The 17,414-nt window shown below is 40.6% G+C and overlaps 1 protein-coding gene across 2 annotated transcripts in view; it reads right to left on the bottom strand.

Annotated features, from left to right (window-relative positions):
* Window positions 1-16,174, bottom strand: part of EIF4E3 (eukaryotic translation initiation factor 4E family member 3) — a 60,668-nt gene extending 44,494 nt beyond the window's left edge. Inside the window, exon 1 of one of the 2 annotated variants that reach the window (XM_043518550.1) lies at window positions 15,746-16,174. In XM_043518550.1, the coding sequence (XP_043374485.1) occupies window positions 15,746-15,861 (116 nt within the window). In that variant the 5' untranslated portion in view covers window positions 15,862-16,174. The remainder of the gene's footprint in view (window positions 1-15,745) is intronic. The other variant, XM_043518552.1, reaches the window with a different exon arrangement.
* Window positions 16,175-17,414: the final 1,240 nt, after the last annotated feature.

Genomic DNA, 17,414 nt, shown 5'->3' on the forward strand with positions numbered 1-17,414 from the left:
AAAATCCAGCAGATTACTAGCTGTTACTACCCATCAACCTAGACCAGACTGAAACCAGTGGCCTCATCATGGTGAAATGTTCCATATTCCATTAGCACTGAGCTATCCAGCCTGCAAACCCTATTTCTCAGTTTTAAAAGAAATTGCTGTTATCATGAACTCTAAGTAACAGTACACAAAAAGACTCCAGAAACAGAGAGAACCAAATCACACAGATTCAGGGCTTGTCTACGTGAGAAAGCCATTACAAAATAAGCTAGTAGTGAATTTAAAGCGCAATTGCTATATTGCTACAACTTTCCTTCTGGACACTGGCACTGATGCCGTTTTATGGCTTAGCTTAATCCCCTTCCAAAATTGATTAAGCCAGAGATTCTCAAACTGTGGGTTGTGACCCCATTTTAATGGGGTCGCCAGGGCTGGTGTTAGACTTGCTGGGACCTGGGGCCGAAGCCCAAAGACTAAAGCCCTGGGTGGCGGGGCTCAGGCTTCACCTTTAGCCCTAGGCAGTGGGGGCTCAGTTTACAGGCCCCTTGCCTGTGGCTGAAGCCCTTGGGCTTGGGCCCCACACCTGGGGTGGCGGGGCTCGGGTGTGCTCAGGCTTCAGTCCCCACCTCCTGGGGTCATTTTAATATAGTATTTTAGTAAAATTTTAATAAATTAATAAATAAAATGTATTAATTTATTAAATTTAATAAAATAGTAATTTTATTTGTCAGAAGGGGGTGGGGGTGCAATGAAGTTTGAGAACCACTGGATTAAGCTAAAATCACAAAAAGACACTCTTAGTGTCCAGAATAAGAGCATCTACCTGGGGAGCTCCTACAGATTGGCTATTTCCCCATGCAGACAAGCCCTCAGCCATTTTTCCAAGTGAGATGTGTACAATCTAAATTCATCCCTAGTTTATACCAGTGCAAATGAGGGCTGACACTGACAAAAGTCTACAGTGGGGGACAGAGGATACAACGAATGCTGGAAATCCCATATAAGAGGGTGAATCTGGCAGGGGAGGGGGAGTGCAGTCAGATGATGCACTGGATTAGTGCGTCCTTTGTCTACGGGGCTTGTATGGAGTCTCTGATAGAAGCTAAAGCCACCTTCCTGGGTTGGATCAAACAAAGAACAACTATGAAAACACTGCCTGTCCCCTACAACCCTAGGATGAATCCTCTGTGCATCAAAACAAGCACCTCCTTGCACTGGCAGGTTTGAATTCAGACCAATGAGGAAAAATCTAGGGAAATAATCATTGAAACATTTAAAGATTTTTACAGGATTTTTGTTTAAAATACTGTTGTAATGTTTATCATGTAGTTAAAGAATTTATTTTTAAAGTGATACAGAATGATAAAAGCCACCCTGTGCCATCTCCTCTTACAAAGTAAATACTGGTCTGTACTGGAAACTTCTGATTTCTGTATCTGTAAAGCCAGTAAAGAATTTGATAACAACCCTCAAGCCATGATCAAATTGAGGAGATATATGAGTATGCCACAACCTCAGTTCTCTTAACTGACAGTTGGAAAAAACAAAACAGCTGGGAGTGGGACATATACTTGTCCAGGTTCCTTCCCCACTCTGAACTCTAGGGGACAATCTTGGCTCAAGTGATCATGAGCTAATTCAGTTCAAACTAAACGGAAGGATTAACAAAAATAAATCTGCAACTAGAGTTTTTGATTTCAAAAGGGCTGACTTTCAAAAATTAAGGAAATTAGTTACGGAAGTGGATTGGACTGAAGAATTTATGGATCTAAAGGTAGAGGAGGCCTGGGATTACTTTAAATCAAAGCTGCAGAACCTATCGGAAGCCTGTATCCCAAGAAAGGGGAAAAAATTCATAGGAAGGAGTTGTAGACCAAGCTGGATGAGCAAGCATCTTAGAGAGGTGATTAAGAAGAAACAGAAAGCATACAGGGAGTGGAAGATGGGAGAGATCAGCAAGGAAAGCTACCTAATTGAGGTCAGAACATGTGGGGATAAAGTGAGACAGGCTAAAAGTAAAGAAGAGTTGGACCTTGCAAAGGGAATTAAAACCAATAGTAAAAGATTCTATAGCCATATCAATAAGAAGAAAACTAAGAAAGAAGAAGTGGGGCCGCTAAACACTGAGGATAGAGTGGAGGTTAAAGATAATCTAGGCATGGCCCAATATCTAAACAAATACTTTGCCTCAGTCTTTAATAAGGCTAAAGAGGATCTTAGGGATAATGGTAGCATGACAAATGGGAATGAGGATATGGAGGTAGATATTACCATATCTGAGGTAGAAGCGAAACTCAAACAGCTTAATGGGACGAAATTGGGGGGCCCAGATAATCTTCATCCAAGAATATTAAAGGAATTGGCACCTAAAATTGCAAGCCCATTAGCAAGAATTTTTAATGAATATGTAAACTCAGGAGTAGTACCGAATGATTGGAGAATTGCTAATATAGTTCCTATTTTTAAGAAAGGAAAAAAAAAGTGATCCGGGTAACTACAGGCCAGTTAGTTTGACATCTGTAGCGTGCAAGGTCCTGGAAAAAATTTTGAAGGAGAAATTAGTTAAGGACATTGAAGTCAATGGTAAATGGGACAAAATACAACATGGTTTTACAAAAGGTAGATCGTGCCAAACCAACCTAATCTCCTTTTTTGAAAAAGTAACAGATTTTTTAGATAAAGGAAATGCAGTGGATCTAATTTACCTAGATTTCAGTAAGGCATTTGATACTGTGCCACATGGGGAATTATTAGTTAAATTGGAGAAGATGGGGATTAATATGAACATCAAAAGGTGGATAAGGAATTGGTTAAAGGGGAGACTGCAATGGGTCCTACTGAAAGGAGAACTGTCAGGTTGGAGGGAGGTTACTAGTGGAGTTCCTCAGGGATCAGTTTTGGGACCAATCTTATTTAATCTTTTTATTACTGACCTTGGCACAAAAAGTGGGAGTGTGCTAATAAAGTTTGCAGATGATACAAAGCTGGGAGGTATTGCCAATTCAGAGAAGGATCGGGATATTATACAGGAGGATCTGGATGATCTTGTAAACTGGAGTAATAGTAATAGGATGAAATTTAATAGTGAGAAGTGTAAGGTTATGCATTTAGGGATTAATAACAAGAATTTTAGTTATAGGTTGGGGACGCATCAATTAGAAGTAACAGAAGAGGAGAAGGACCTTGGAGTACTGGTTGATCATAGGATGACTATGAGCTGCCAATGTGATATGGCTGTCAAAAAAGCTAATGCGGTTTTGGGATGCATCAGGAGAGGCATTTCCAGTAGGGATAAGGTTGTTTTAGTACCATTATACAAGGCACTGGTGAGACGTCACCTGGAATTCTGTGTGCAGTTCTGGTCTCCCATGTTTAAAAAGGATGAATTCAAACTGGAGCAGGTACAGAGAAGGGCTACTAGGATGATCCGAGGAATGGAAAACTTGTCTTATGAAAAGAGACTGAAGGAGCTTGGCTTGTTGAGCCTAACTAAAAGAAGGTTGAGGGGAGATATGATTGCTGTCTATAAATATATCAGAGGGATAAATACAGGAGAGGGAGAGGAATTATTTCAGCTCAGCACCAATGTGGACACAAGAACAAATGGGTATAAACTGGCCACCAGGAAGTTTAGACTTGAAATTAGACGAAGGTTTCTAACCATCGGAGGAGTGAAGTTTTGGAATAGCCTTCCAAGGGAAGCAGTGGGGGCAAAAGATCTATCTGGTTTTAAGATTCTACTTGATAAGTTTATGGAGGAGATGGTATGATGGGATAATGGGATTTTGGTAAGTAATTGATCTTTAAATATTCAGGGTAAATAGGACTAATCCCCTGAGATGGGATATTAGATGGATGGGATCTGAATTACTACAGAAAATTCTTTCCTGGGTATCTGGCTGGTCAATCTTGCCCATATGCTCAGGGTTTAGCTGATTTGGGGTCGGGAAGGAATTTTCCTCCAGGGCAGATTGGAGAGGCCCTGGAGGTTTTTCGCCTTCCTCTGTAGCATGGGGCATGGTTGACTTGAGGGAGGCTTCTCTGCTCCTTGAAGTCTTTAAACCATGATTTGAGGACTTCAATAGCTCCAGACATAGGTGAGGTTTTTCGTAGGAGTGGGTGGGTGAGATTCTGTGGCCTGCGCTGTGCAGGAGGTCGGACTAGATGATCAGAATGGTCCCTTCTGACCTTAGTATCTATGAATCTGTAAGTTACTCTGTTTAGGCCTATTTGACAATTCTTAGCCTTAACAGTTAGTCCTGCCTCCCTTACATGCTCGAAGACTTTTTGTAGATGTTCCAGGTGTTCTGCCCAGGAATCTGAAAATATGGCCACATTGTCAAAGTAGGTGACTGCATATTCTCCCAATCCTGCTAGGAGACCATCTACAAGTCTTTGGAAGGTGGTGGGTGCATTCCGCAGCCCGAAAGGGAGTACATTAAATTCATACAGCCTGACATGTGTGATGAAGGCTGACTTTTTCTTGGTAGATTCATCTTGCGGTACCTGCCAGTACCCCTTGGTTAAGTCCAAGGTAGAGATGAACTGGGCCCCTCCCAGTTTCTCTAATAGTTCATCTGTGCGTGGCATTGGATGGTTGTCTGGGCAAGTTACAGCATTAAGCTTACGGTAGTCCACGCAGAAACGTATTTCCCCATCTGGTTTGGGAACTAGAACCACTGGAGATGCCCATGCCCTGCCCAGAGGGGTGGATTACCCCCATCTGTAGCATATCCTGGATCTCCCATTCTAGAGAAGTTTTAGTTTGAGGAGACACCCGGTAAGGTTGGATTTTAATTGGGTGAGCATTACCTGGGTCAGTGGAGTGGTATGCCCATTCAGTCAGTCCTGGGGTGGCTGAGAACATCGGCGTGTAGCTAGTGCACAGCTCCTTGATCTGCTGTTGCTCCATATGTCCAAGGGTCATGGAGAGGTTCATCTCTTCCACGCCACCAGCACTTTTCACTTCATAGTAGACACCTTCAGGCCACTCAGCGTCATCTCTTCCCTGGGCTGTAAACTGACCTTTAATTCTCTGGAATAAAAGGGCTTTAGAGAATTAATATGGTACACCTTTCGGTTGGAGGTGGGGAATGCTATGAGATAATTAACAGTTCCCAGGCACTCCTGGACCGTGAATGGTCCTTCCCACTACGCATCCATTTTATGGGCCTGGAGTGCCTTTAAGACCATGATCTGATCCCCTACTTTGAAGGAACGCTCTCTGGCATGTTTATCATACCAGGCTTTTTGCTCCTTTGAACATCCTGTAGGTTTTCTTTAGCAAAGGCTAAAGAGGTTCAGAGGGTGTTTTGTAGGTTGGTTACAAAAGTCCAGATGATAGTTCCTGGAGAAGGCGTAAACCCCTCCCATTGCTGCTTCACCAACTGTAATGGCCCCTTAACCTCGCGGCCATATACAAGTTCAAATGGTGAAAACCCTAAACTGGGACGTGGTACAGTTCTGTAGGCAAAGAGCAACTGCTGCAACACTAGGTCCCAATCATTGGAGTGCTCATTTATGAATTTACGTATCATGGCCCCCAAAGTCCCATTAAATTTCTCCACCAGGCCATTTGTTTGATGATGGTAAGGGGTGGCAACCATGATTCACTCCATGAGCTTCCCAAAGGCTTTCCATAGTTCCTGCCAGGTAATTAGTTACTGCATCTGTGAGGATGTCGGAGGGCCAAAATTGTTCAGGGGAACCAGACTGAGGCACTGGGACCTGCTGGGGCGTCTGAAAAAGTTAGAACTGCCTAGGTCACCATCAGGTGATAGTAAGGCACAGGCATGCGTAGACTGTTTTAAAAAGCCTTTTTTCTTTAATGCTTTGTTCTTCCTGCTAAAATAACTAATACTTTGGTTTTAAGAAAGCTTCCTTGATCACTGTACGTCACAGATGTTGAACAAGTTAGACCAGCTGAATAAGCACAGCTGATACACAGGCTGCTATAGCAAGGGTGAGACCGAGAGACCTGCAAAATTCCACCCTAGAATAGGTAAAGGCCAAGGCCTGGCACCACTCAGAGAGATCCGGGAGGCAACAGAGGTGCAGCTAGCTCTGTAACTGTAGCAATTTGCCTCTAGCATCACTTTCCTGCGCATAATTTGAGTTCTTGCACCTCTCTGCCATAGCAGAGCCTCAATCAATTTCATGCTGCGGGCAGGTGATTAGACACACACAATGCTGCAGTAGGCTCTTTGGAAGCATCAGGAATGACTGATGTACGGGGAAAGACCTGTTGTGATAGACAAATGTACCCTAACTGTGAGCTCACCTGTAAAAAGTATATGAACGATTAGATTTTACAATAACCTACAAGAAAAAAGTTGATGGAAAGTAGGTCAAGCTTTTTTTCAGTAATAAATATTATAAACAGGTGCAAGAGAACCAGACAGAGACTAAATCAATTCAAACAAAAAAGGCCATATTGTTGTAATTCAAGACTATCTTGAAATCATGCTTGGTAAAAACAGAAGACGTGGAACCAGAAATTAATGAACCAATACTGGTGTGTCAGATTTCACTCTAGCCAATTGCTAGAATGATTACTGTAATGCTACCCTATGTATTATTGTGCATTCATTTATTTTCCCCAGCACATATCTAGTAATATTAGCACTTAATTTAACTAAAGACATATTATTAATTTTACATAACATATTTAAGGACATGAATATCATCAATGATCTAAGGACATTTACTCTACACCATTTATTCTACCGTCTATAGACACGGTACCAAGTTATTTCTAATCTACCTAATCATGAAAGATCCGCAACCCTTGTTTGGGAGGTCCAACATTACTAGTTTCAAGCTCATTACATGATGCTGGACTACATTTGATCTATTCTGGCCTCTGGTTGTTTTTTCAGGCACATAACACTATATAAGTTCATTAGTTTCTTTTTAAAAGGCCTCTGGTTAATAAGTTCTATACTATTCAGTTTATAACTAGACATTAGTTGGTTTTACTTGCAATATACTAGTTCTCTTTTTCTCTTTGTGTTCTCAGGCCTACATAACTGATACCTGCCAACTAACTGAGGCTGAACCCTCGTTAAAATTGCTTTAAAAAAAAATAGAGGTCACCTCCATTCTAAGCCAACTTGGGGTCTCCTATCATCAATGACCTGAAGTCAAAGAAAACATCCACTGACTCCAATGAGACTTGAATCAGGCTCCAAGTCAAATGGATCCTCTTGCTGGTACTGCTTACAATTCAGTTACTGGTTCTGGTATTCTTGAGGCTCACAGAATAGGCCAGCAGCCATGAAAGCTAATTTCTACTGGATATATACCTTATGTTACAGTCACTACTGAATCATTGACTGCGACAGTGCTGTGGGTTGAGGCATTGTGAGAAATAAAAGACTTGCTGATGGTCGGTGGAAAGAGTGACAAGCAAACCATCCAAAAGCCAAACCAAAGTTTAGAATATAATAAAAGCATCCTTTATAACCCATTATATTTACTTCTAAAAGGTTAAAGGAAATGTTTTTAAATGCCTAAAAACATGTATAATGTTGAACTGCACTGTTTTTGGCAAGAGATCCCCCATCAAGGAAAGATTTCATAGCCAAGCTGTTAAGCAGAGGTTGTCATGGAAACAGAATGTATTCAAGTGATATGAGCAGTGATATATTCTATTTAATGTGTTCTTCATTTGCTGCAAATTGGGAACATGGCAGAGCTAAAAATCCATTATGTAACTTTATTTTATTAAAAACAAATGGGCTTCCCTTTAATTTTGTTACAAAGTATGGACTCTGGCCTGAATAGTGCACTGTTTCCCATTGGCATATCCAACCAGAGGTGCTCAGAGTTACAGCCAGGGGAGAAAGTAAGGCGGTACGGGCCGGTACAGCATACCGGTAAAAAGTAGCCGCCAGTAGCGGCTCGTACCGCTGACTTGAAAGCGCTGCCGCGGCAGTGCTTTAACGTTGCTGCCCCTTTTGCACCCCCCCCCATCGGCGGTCCTGCCAGGTCCCTACCAGCAGCGACAACCCAGCAGGGCACCGATGAGTGGGCACAAAAGGGGCAGTGATGTTAAAGCATTAAGGTTAATGTCATTTCCTCTTTTGCCCCCCGCCCAGCCGCCAACTCGGGGGGGGGGGGGGCGCCCTGGACTGCAGCAGGGGTGGCCGGAGCCCCGGGCCCTTTTAAATCGTGGCCCCGGGTGGCACAGGCCAGACAGCTCAGATGTGCTGGCTGGGGGACGCTGACCCCAGCCCCACCCCTTCTGCCCAAGGCCCCGCCACTTCCAGGGGGGCCACAGCAGCCCCGTACCAGTCAAAGCTCAATTTTACTTTCACCCCTGGTTACAGCTGTGGTGCAACCTTAGTTATGGCATTTCCTGACTTTTGAGTACCTAGCCAGGCATCCTAAATGTAGTATTTAGTTTGGAATTTACTAGTTTTTTTCCTTAGGAGAAACTAAGAATGCTCACAGCTGGGCTCTCTCTTGCAAAATTTGTGACGTGCCTAGTACTCATCTTTGACCTTTACATTCTCTAGACTAGTGGTTCCCAAACTGGGGTTCATGAACCCCCGATACAGGGGGTTCTCAGGAAAAAATTCCCTAATGGTGGACAGAGCTGTCCTTAGGGACCCCGGAGAGCACGGGGCCAGCAGCCCGGAGCCCCTGGACTTCCAAGAGCTAAGCAGATCAAAGCTATCATATCTATCACACTGAGGAGATTTAAACTTCAAGACTTCTTATAAGAAAGGGAGGTGGATATTTTTTGCTGTTTTTAAAATTAGATAGGCAGCTAGTATTGTTTTTAAAATTATTATGAAGAACAAGTTTAAGCTTTGTTGTAACATGCGTTGTTTTCCTGGACTGCTCAAGACCTGAATGCTTGTGTAGGGGGAATTCTTTAAGTTGGCTTCTTAAATACCTTCATGCTGTTTCACATCTGATACTCCTTGATGAAACATAAGAGCCTTATTCAAGGTGATACAAGCTACAAAAGTGAGATCTTGTAAAAATGTTGCTGTTTTCATAATGTAATTAAAATACTGTAATGATAAATAATAATTAATAATAAATGGTGCGTAATAAGCATGTCATAAAAACAAATTTTATATTTCCGGGATCACTGCTTTTATAATTTATACTCAGGTAAAGGAGAAAATCCCTAGAAATATTCATTTTTAGGAGGAGGTTCATGAGACTTGACATTTTAGTGAAAGGGATTCACAAGTTCTTAAAGTTTGGGAACCACCGCTCTAGACCCCTTGGTACGTTACAAAGCAAACAGCAACCTTCTCAGAACCCACTGCTTCTTCAGTACATTTTTCACTATAGAGCATTTAAAAAAAAATAAAAAATCACAACTACTTTTTTTTTAATACAGTAAGAAAGGAAATATACATATTTAGAACACAATAAAGGGACTGAATTGGTTTTGTTCAAATTTAAAAAAAAAATCACCTTTGGGAAGGACAGCAAACTTGGAAAATTTCCTTCTGGAAAAAAGGTGACCCAAACTGACCTTGCAACGGAAACCATTATGGAGTTTTTGCTATAGCAGTTGGTGCCACTTCTATTATAATTGCAAAGAAAAGTGCCCATACAGTTACACTATGAAAGCCATTAACATGCAACACATAGATTATAGAAGATAATGCATTGGAAAGAGTCCAGGGGAAAATGTCTTAATGTCTTAAGTGATGACACAAGGGAGCGGGAAATTCTGGTTGCCTGGTACAGGTTGATCTTAAGGTAAAAGGTTAAAAAATTTTCTTAGCACTTCAGTACTGAAGGTGTTACATAAATGAATACAATGTAAAATGGTCAGTGGAATGGTTATGGTATTTCACAATCTCCTGCTCTTGTGGTTATGAAAACTGGCTGAAAGTTTGTTTTATTCTGGGGCGGAAGAGCCTGTCTTTCCTTTTGGACTTTCCCTGTTGTTTAGCTCCTGGAGGCAAGACCTAAGGAGAAAGATGTGGAAGGCCAAACAGCTTACATTGGCTGAAAAAGGCACTGCAGCTAAAGAAGAGATTAGAAGAGTAGCTATGGGGCAAACATCTTGGGTTCTAAACAGGCTAGCTCTTCCAAGCCAGCATCTTAATTTGAGCTTCTGATACCTTTTTTCCATCTACCATAATGTATTATCTATTGCATGACTCACAACTGGTAGAAAAATATGCATTGATATAAATCTATCCTGTACCCTTTTGAAGACAAATATCTTAATGATAAATAATGACCATTCTTTCCTGTTCTATATCACCTTTGATTCAAGGATCCCAAAGTGATTTACAATGCATCAAGTCTCAGTTCCTATGGAGCAGATTGGAAGGTTAGTACTAAGAGCACAGATAGTGCCACTACAATATTCTCCTAAGCAAGATGCTTCAGAACTATTTTGGGAATTTGCAACTGGACAGAGGGAAGGTTGAGGATATAACAGGGGAAAATACCTTCCCCTCCAAACTCCAATGGAAAAGGTTACGGAAAAAATCTGGCCCTGATCCAAAGCCCACTGAAGTTAACATAAAGACTCCCGTTGACTTCAGTGGGTATTAAATCAGCTCCTTAATCATCCCATGACTAGTTCTACTGGCTTTGGGGCAACACAGCTTCAACACAGCACAGAATCTTTGCCTCAGAGTTAGAGCTTGGTATGGAACCCAGATCTCCAGACTACTGTCACTGCTAGACCATCAATGCTCACTTATAGAACATCTCTGCTCCCACTGTCATAAGGCATTGGATCAGGCCCTGAGACACTGAAAGGAACAAGTACTAAGCAGGGTAGGAATTTCACATGCAGAAATGCAAAGAAAAAAATTTGATCCAAATAGTGCCTTAAAACTAGGATTGGTTAGAATAGTGCCTTAAACCAGGTATAAAGAAAAAGACCCTCCAAGAATCTTTCCTTTGTCTCATGTCGCCAAGAAATATCTGTAATATGCTGCACTTATTATATGCATCTTCCCAAATACGTGTTCTTTATTTTGTTACTGGTGTCCTCCGTTGGAGCAAAGATTTGACTTTTTTTTTTTTTTTTTTTTTGGAGAAATGCTGTTGGCACTGCAACTAACAGCTCCTGAGCTGGTGTCAGCATAAAGATGGAAATCTTTTCATGTTGTATATATTATGGCTCATAGCTGAAGGGAACAATATGTAGGAGAGAGATCCTACACAACGGCCAAAACATTTCAATTTGTGTGCTAGAGTGGATTTGACCTGGAAATTGCAAAGTTTGGGAGCAGCATCCGTAATTTACATAGTGAAGAATTAAACAAGATTCCACAACAAAGGGAAGAATATGAAAAAGGAAAAGAAAAGATATGGTGGAGTCTATTTTCATCTTTTGCAGATTATGAGCTAGAATCTGTTTGATGATTCAGCCAACAATCTTCTATACCAAAGTCAGCAACTTCCATTCCCTAGTATTCACCAATACTTAAGAAATACAATACAATAAGAAAGCAAAGCCATGGACCTCTGTGTAAGTTAGCCCCCAGAGGAAGACTATCTTCATGGAAGTAACTGAAACATGCAGATATTTTTAAAAAATTATAAATTTAAAAAATTAAAACTACAGAGTTCAAACAAAGTATGTTCCTTAGTTCAGATCAAGATTCTACCTTATGAAACAGACTTTGGTGCAAACATTTTTTCTTCACATAAAAAGGTGAGGCTAAATTGAATGGGTCAAATTTTGCTCAATTGTGTCGATGTAAATTGGGGTTAACGTCATTGAAATCATACTATAAAGGAGATTAAAAACAGGCCCATAGCCTCCTATTAAATATTAAAGGTCCTATTAACATATTGTTTGTATATTATGTTAGAATGAATCTATTCAAACAAAAAAGAATACTAATAGTTGTTAGTATCCTGGCAACGCGACAGATTCCATGAAAACTTGGATTGTAATAATAATCCTGTTTCACCAATATAGTAATGCTTTATTTCCAGCTTATTTGAAATAGTTTTTTGACTCTCAATACCATTAACAGCCAGATAAAACTTATTTAAGTGTTTATTGTATTACAGAAATGGATCTGGCACATCAACCAACATAAAATGGAGCACTGCATAGTAGGACTCAGTCGTCATGGAGTTCAATCCTGCTCCGACTGAAGTCAATGTCAAACTCCCATTTTCTTCTATGGGAGCAGTATCAGATCTTGGGTGCCTTATTGAACTTGGTGAGCCAAATTTTGCTCACAGGACTCAACTCACCCCAGTCTCAATGTCCCTTTCCATCATGTAAGTCCTTAAGGTGAAGCTTAAATGGCTGTTAAATGGCATCGAAGGTTTTAAATGGCATGCACCATCACTTGAGGGATGGATTTTATTTATTGGGCATAATTGATCCTCCCCTTTTTAAATCTAACTACAACATTTCAAGGGCAAACAAAAAATCATAAATCTATTTAGGTCTGTTCCCACAGCACTCACTCACCACAGAAGTCCCATTTTCTCACATGAGTGAGGACTGCAGGATTAATACATAAGACTCTCAATCATTAAAAATAATATTCTGGAACATTAAAGTACCCTGTTTTCTATGGCACTGAACAAGCTGCCTCTCCTTATTTTTACCCATGGGTTTGCAAATTTTATGCTGGCTATTTTAAAGAGCTTCCCCCTCTTATTCTGACACAGCTCTGGCCTCTGGGTCATCCTGAAGTGGAACTTCTGTTCCAAACACTCCCGTCAAATTGAACCTAGTTAGACAGAATGTGAGAACCAAGAATAAAAATAAAAAGTCCCAGTACACAAGGGCTTAAAACATGGGTAAAAGAACAAAAAAAAGCAATCCATTATGTCTGACAACCCAAATGGCATTTTGGAGTTCTGGGGCATTTTGACATTTAAACTCCACTCAAATTTTGGTTACGGAATTCACTCATCTCCATTACGTGTCACAGCCTTCCTGTCAATTTCAAGTTCTACTTACTTCAGTAAGTGAGTAAGACCTCTTACCAGAGAGAGAGCTATTAAAATAATAGATTCCCTTTCATTAGACAGTCTTAAAAGCTAAAATAATAATATAGCATGATAAAAATGTTTTAAAAGCCTTAGTTAGTAGCCCACAAAAGCTCAATACAGACCTATGAACACTCATAAAAATGAGATACCCTTTTTCTGCATTATTTCCATAGCATAATTTTTTTTTAAATGAGATAATGTTGGAGTAGTCGTTTAAATATAAAAAGTGCTGGATAGGTTTACTTAACCCCCCCATACATGAAAGCAATAAGGGCGAGATTCTACCCTAGGCACAGTCCTAAGCAAACTGCACCATCCCAGATGTAGTCTCTGGAGGCACCCTAGCTCAGACATATACTTCTTGAGTCCCAGTTTTTTCCTTAATTCCTCTTTTCTCCAGGGGGTCATAGCCTATAGCAGCCCATACTAGCACACTGACTTAGACCTTGTCTAAACACAGAAGCTGCACTAATTTAACTTAAGTCAGTTTAATTAAACTGATGTGACTGTATGTGCGCTCTCTAGTATTGGTATAAGTCTTATATTAGTTTAGCTTGTGCCTGAAAATTTACCCATTTCTCAGCCCTCCCATTCCATTTGTTCCAAGCATCTTGACTCAAGATTGGGTAGCCTGTCCAATGATGTAAAGGATGTACGGGAGGTGCTGGGCAGTGCCTTGCTTTCTTTTACTCAGGCACATAGGCCACATGAGACTTTCTAAACCCAGCTTGTTCACAGCTATCATTCATAAATCACCTGAAGCCTAATATACAAATTGTAGTCTAACAGTAATATCAGATTTCAGGTATTATTATTTGTTCAAGTTAAATGATCTTATAACTTGAGAGTGAATGAGAGAAAAGTAACAATTTTGAAGAAGTACAAATAAACCTCTCAACCCTTTGATGGTTTAAAATAAAAATATTAAAAAGTTTTAATTTGAAGAGATTCCCAAAACGCTTTCTGAATTCTGGAATCAATAGGAATATGGAAATTAATGCCCGTAAGAAGACTGATGTTATAAAGAAGAAATGCTTTCAGACAACAGGATTATTAGTAGAAAGCATTAAGCTTTTATCTAAACAATTATGTTGCGAAACTCTTACCTGAGCACTTTCTGTATCACTGGAAAAACAAAATTTATCAGTACCACAAAAACACCGTATAAATATATTTAAGTAATTATTATTAGGTGGAACAATACCCAAGCAACAATAGTGGTTAAAGCTTCTCATTTGCGATATGCCCCATTATAACCTAGTGACAACGGACAACTCCGTTATTACTGCTGTCATGCCAAATAATTCAATTAGGAGATCAAATCTACAGGTATTCCACAGAGAGCAAGTGACTTCAAAATTTAAAAGACACATGGGGTGCGTTCCAAATTCTCTTCTCAGTTATACTAGTGCAGCTAGTCAGAACTGGGCTCACTTATTTTTAGCTAAAATAAGGCAAAACACAGAATAAAAATAAAGGAGCTTTGACTAGCCAATTAGAAATGTTTTTATTTCTAAAATCCTGCACCCACAAAGAATAGCAATTACTGCCAGGAGTCACCCCATTGATTTAAATAAGACTATTCGTGGTAGTAGGCATTAAGCTTAGTAAGAAGTGGGTGGAGGATTGGGTCCTTACTATATTGCTGAAGACTTGTGTACTCATTCCCTCTGGGGGGGGAAAAAAAAAAAAAGACTTTGTTGAGGTTTCCCTTTTTTAGCTAATTCTCCCGTGTGTTGAAGTTTGTGGTGATTCTTTCTGATGGCAGATGAAGGAATAATTAGTGTTTCCTATTTTGGTAAAACATGATTCTATGTTTTAATTATGGAAATTTAGGTCAGATATTATAGTAATACCTAGAGATTCCAATGAGGACCATATTATGTGCCGTACAAATAGAATGATAAGAAGCACATCTTACATTTTTAACAAATAATTATTCCTACAGTATCCAAAAGAGAAGTCAAGCTATATATTCAGTATTGCAAAAAACTTCCATTCTAACCTGGTTTCATACCATGTGCTCATAATGTTTCAAAAGATTCCCTTTTCTCTGAACCCTTCCATGCTTTGTCCCTGCTGAGAAGGGAATTTGTTTTCATGGAAAGCTTGAGCAAAACCTTTTGAACTATTAAAAAAAAAAAGCCCTTTACACATGATAAAATTACGGTGTCCACTTGCTTTTAACAGCAATATCTCAAAGATTATGGTAACGCACTTGCTTTCTGTTTCTATTCTAATCAATGGACATTTTACCATTTACTTCAATGTTAACAGGTTCAGCCCAGGGTCTCTAAATGGACCTTTCTGCAGAGAGAACATGTTTTGCTAAGTCTGAATATGGAAAAGGTTTGACAAAGTTAAGAATGTGGAAGAGGACATGACGCACAAGGCTATATGCTAAAAGACAAATTCCCCCTCAGACTCCCAACAGGTGAGGAGGGCCCTGAATTCAGTGGTCCAAAAGGGTCCTGCTACACTAAGGACAAAATTCAGGGAGCTGACAAAGGGGGGTCTACTCCTTTATATCATGCAATACAGCTCCACAGGAGCATATAGCACCCCACCTCAAGGGCCTGGTTTGGAGGGGGATAGGAGTAGAACTAGAAGTAGATCACCAGTTACCCATATGCATTGTTGTCACAGGGGGACAAGAATTCCTTTCTTTCTCAGCTCCTTATTTCACAGCCTGTATGTTCATCTCTCTGCTCAGGTGACATCCAGTCCTTAAAGAAGGATGCAGATATGCAGATAATTAATAGCACATCTATTTAGTCACAAGAATTTATAACCTCACCTGCTGAAGGAGGGGATTTTGAAGTTGAGAGGCATAATAGCTTCAGAACAAGAGGCTGGTGGAGCGTCTAAGTGCAGCAAGCTACTTATCTCTGGACTAAGGAGTTTAAGTACCATTGTATCTCCATAAACTCATTAGCTCCAGAATAAGGACCCGAGACTTTAGGTGCACATGCAGAATAGCCCTGTTTCAAGGTAGTTACGTTGCTACTGACAAAGTCTGTGGGGTTGGTATGTTGAGGGAGCCAAAGAATTATGGTTCAAGGAACTGGAGAACTTCAGTTATTTCCTCTTGTAGGACCTTATAAACAGACAGTATCTTTATACTGCTCCAACACACCTGCTGGGTGGTTCAGGTAGTCCTTATTAGCCAGTCCTACTAGCATAAAAACACCTTGCTAAACCCCAGACTCAGCCCTTTCTCCTCTGACCAGGAGGGGTGTTGCCTACCTCCCTTATACTCAGGGTGAGCCAATGAGCCACACCTGCCATAATGATCAGGGCTCAGTTAGCTTTTCCTTGCAGGCTTCCAACACCTGTTTAATACGGCAGGTGCCAGGCCAGCATCAAAATATAGACACACTTTCAGATACAGGGCCTGAGTCCCCACTGCCTTACACAGTGATTAGTCAGGTTTCAGAGTAGCAGCCATGTTAGTCTGTATTCGCAAAAAAGAAAAGGAGTACTTGTGGCACCTTAGAGACTAAGTCAGTTACACATGTGCGAGGAGGATGTAAAATGCTACCAAATCAGACAAGTTGTGGCCCAAAGAGAGGGTAACATGGCAAAGTGGACTGTGGCAGGAAGAAAACTTGCATGCACATAGAAGTTTCCTTAGAGATTTTCATACGATTACTTTTTGCAATTTTCTCAACATGTGTCTGGCAGGCTCTGGAAGAGCCACCAAAAGCTCATATAGAAAGACTTGATGGTGCTGGTATTTCCTGCCTTGCTACTGCTGTGTCCTCTGTGACAGAGGAACCGATCTACAAAAGCTCAGTTTCTAAAGAATAGCACATTATCAGCAGCACAGAATGTCAACCTTAGAAAAGACAGCGATAGAATTGAATTCCAAATACCTATTCTTCTCTCCTCCTTTTCTTCCCTCTCCATTAAGTGAGCTCTTAAAAGCTAACATCTGTTGTAGGGAACGCAAATGCTAAAGAACTTTTAGCAAGTGGCATGCATGGAGGCAATCACAGTCCTGGTAGCTGGGTCTGTCTGGTTATTTCCAGTCAAAATAATCTTCTGTTCAATTATGGAGAAGAATAGAGAAGCCAAGCCTGACTCACAATCACATGGGGGAAAATGCGAGTAGCTGTTCTAGTTCAAAACATCCAGCTTGCTGTGGAGGAGAATTAGTGTCAGTGCAGGGCTGTGCTCTCTTTTTCTATTCAACAGCTACAGGAACTCAGTAGTTAGAGATGGAATAAACCCATTAAGACAGAGACCATTTTCCAGTCAGGATAGAATATACTCCCCCATTATGGAAATCTCGGGTATTAAACTGTCAGGGATAACCCCTTCAAAAACTGGATAGCTCATCTCTAACACCTCTGGACCAGACCTGCATAACTATATGCATGTTTAGTGGCTTGGTGGAAGGATATTGTGCTGGATTCATTAATACTCAGTCATTCTCCATTATCTCAGAAACCTCCTGGTCAGGT

The sequence above is a fragment of the Dermochelys coriacea genome, chromosome 7, assembly GCF_009764565.3.
Source record: "Dermochelys coriacea isolate rDerCor1 chromosome 7, rDerCor1.pri.v4, whole genome shotgun sequence".
NCBI lineage: Eukaryota > Metazoa > Chordata > Testudines > Dermochelyidae > Dermochelys > Dermochelys coriacea.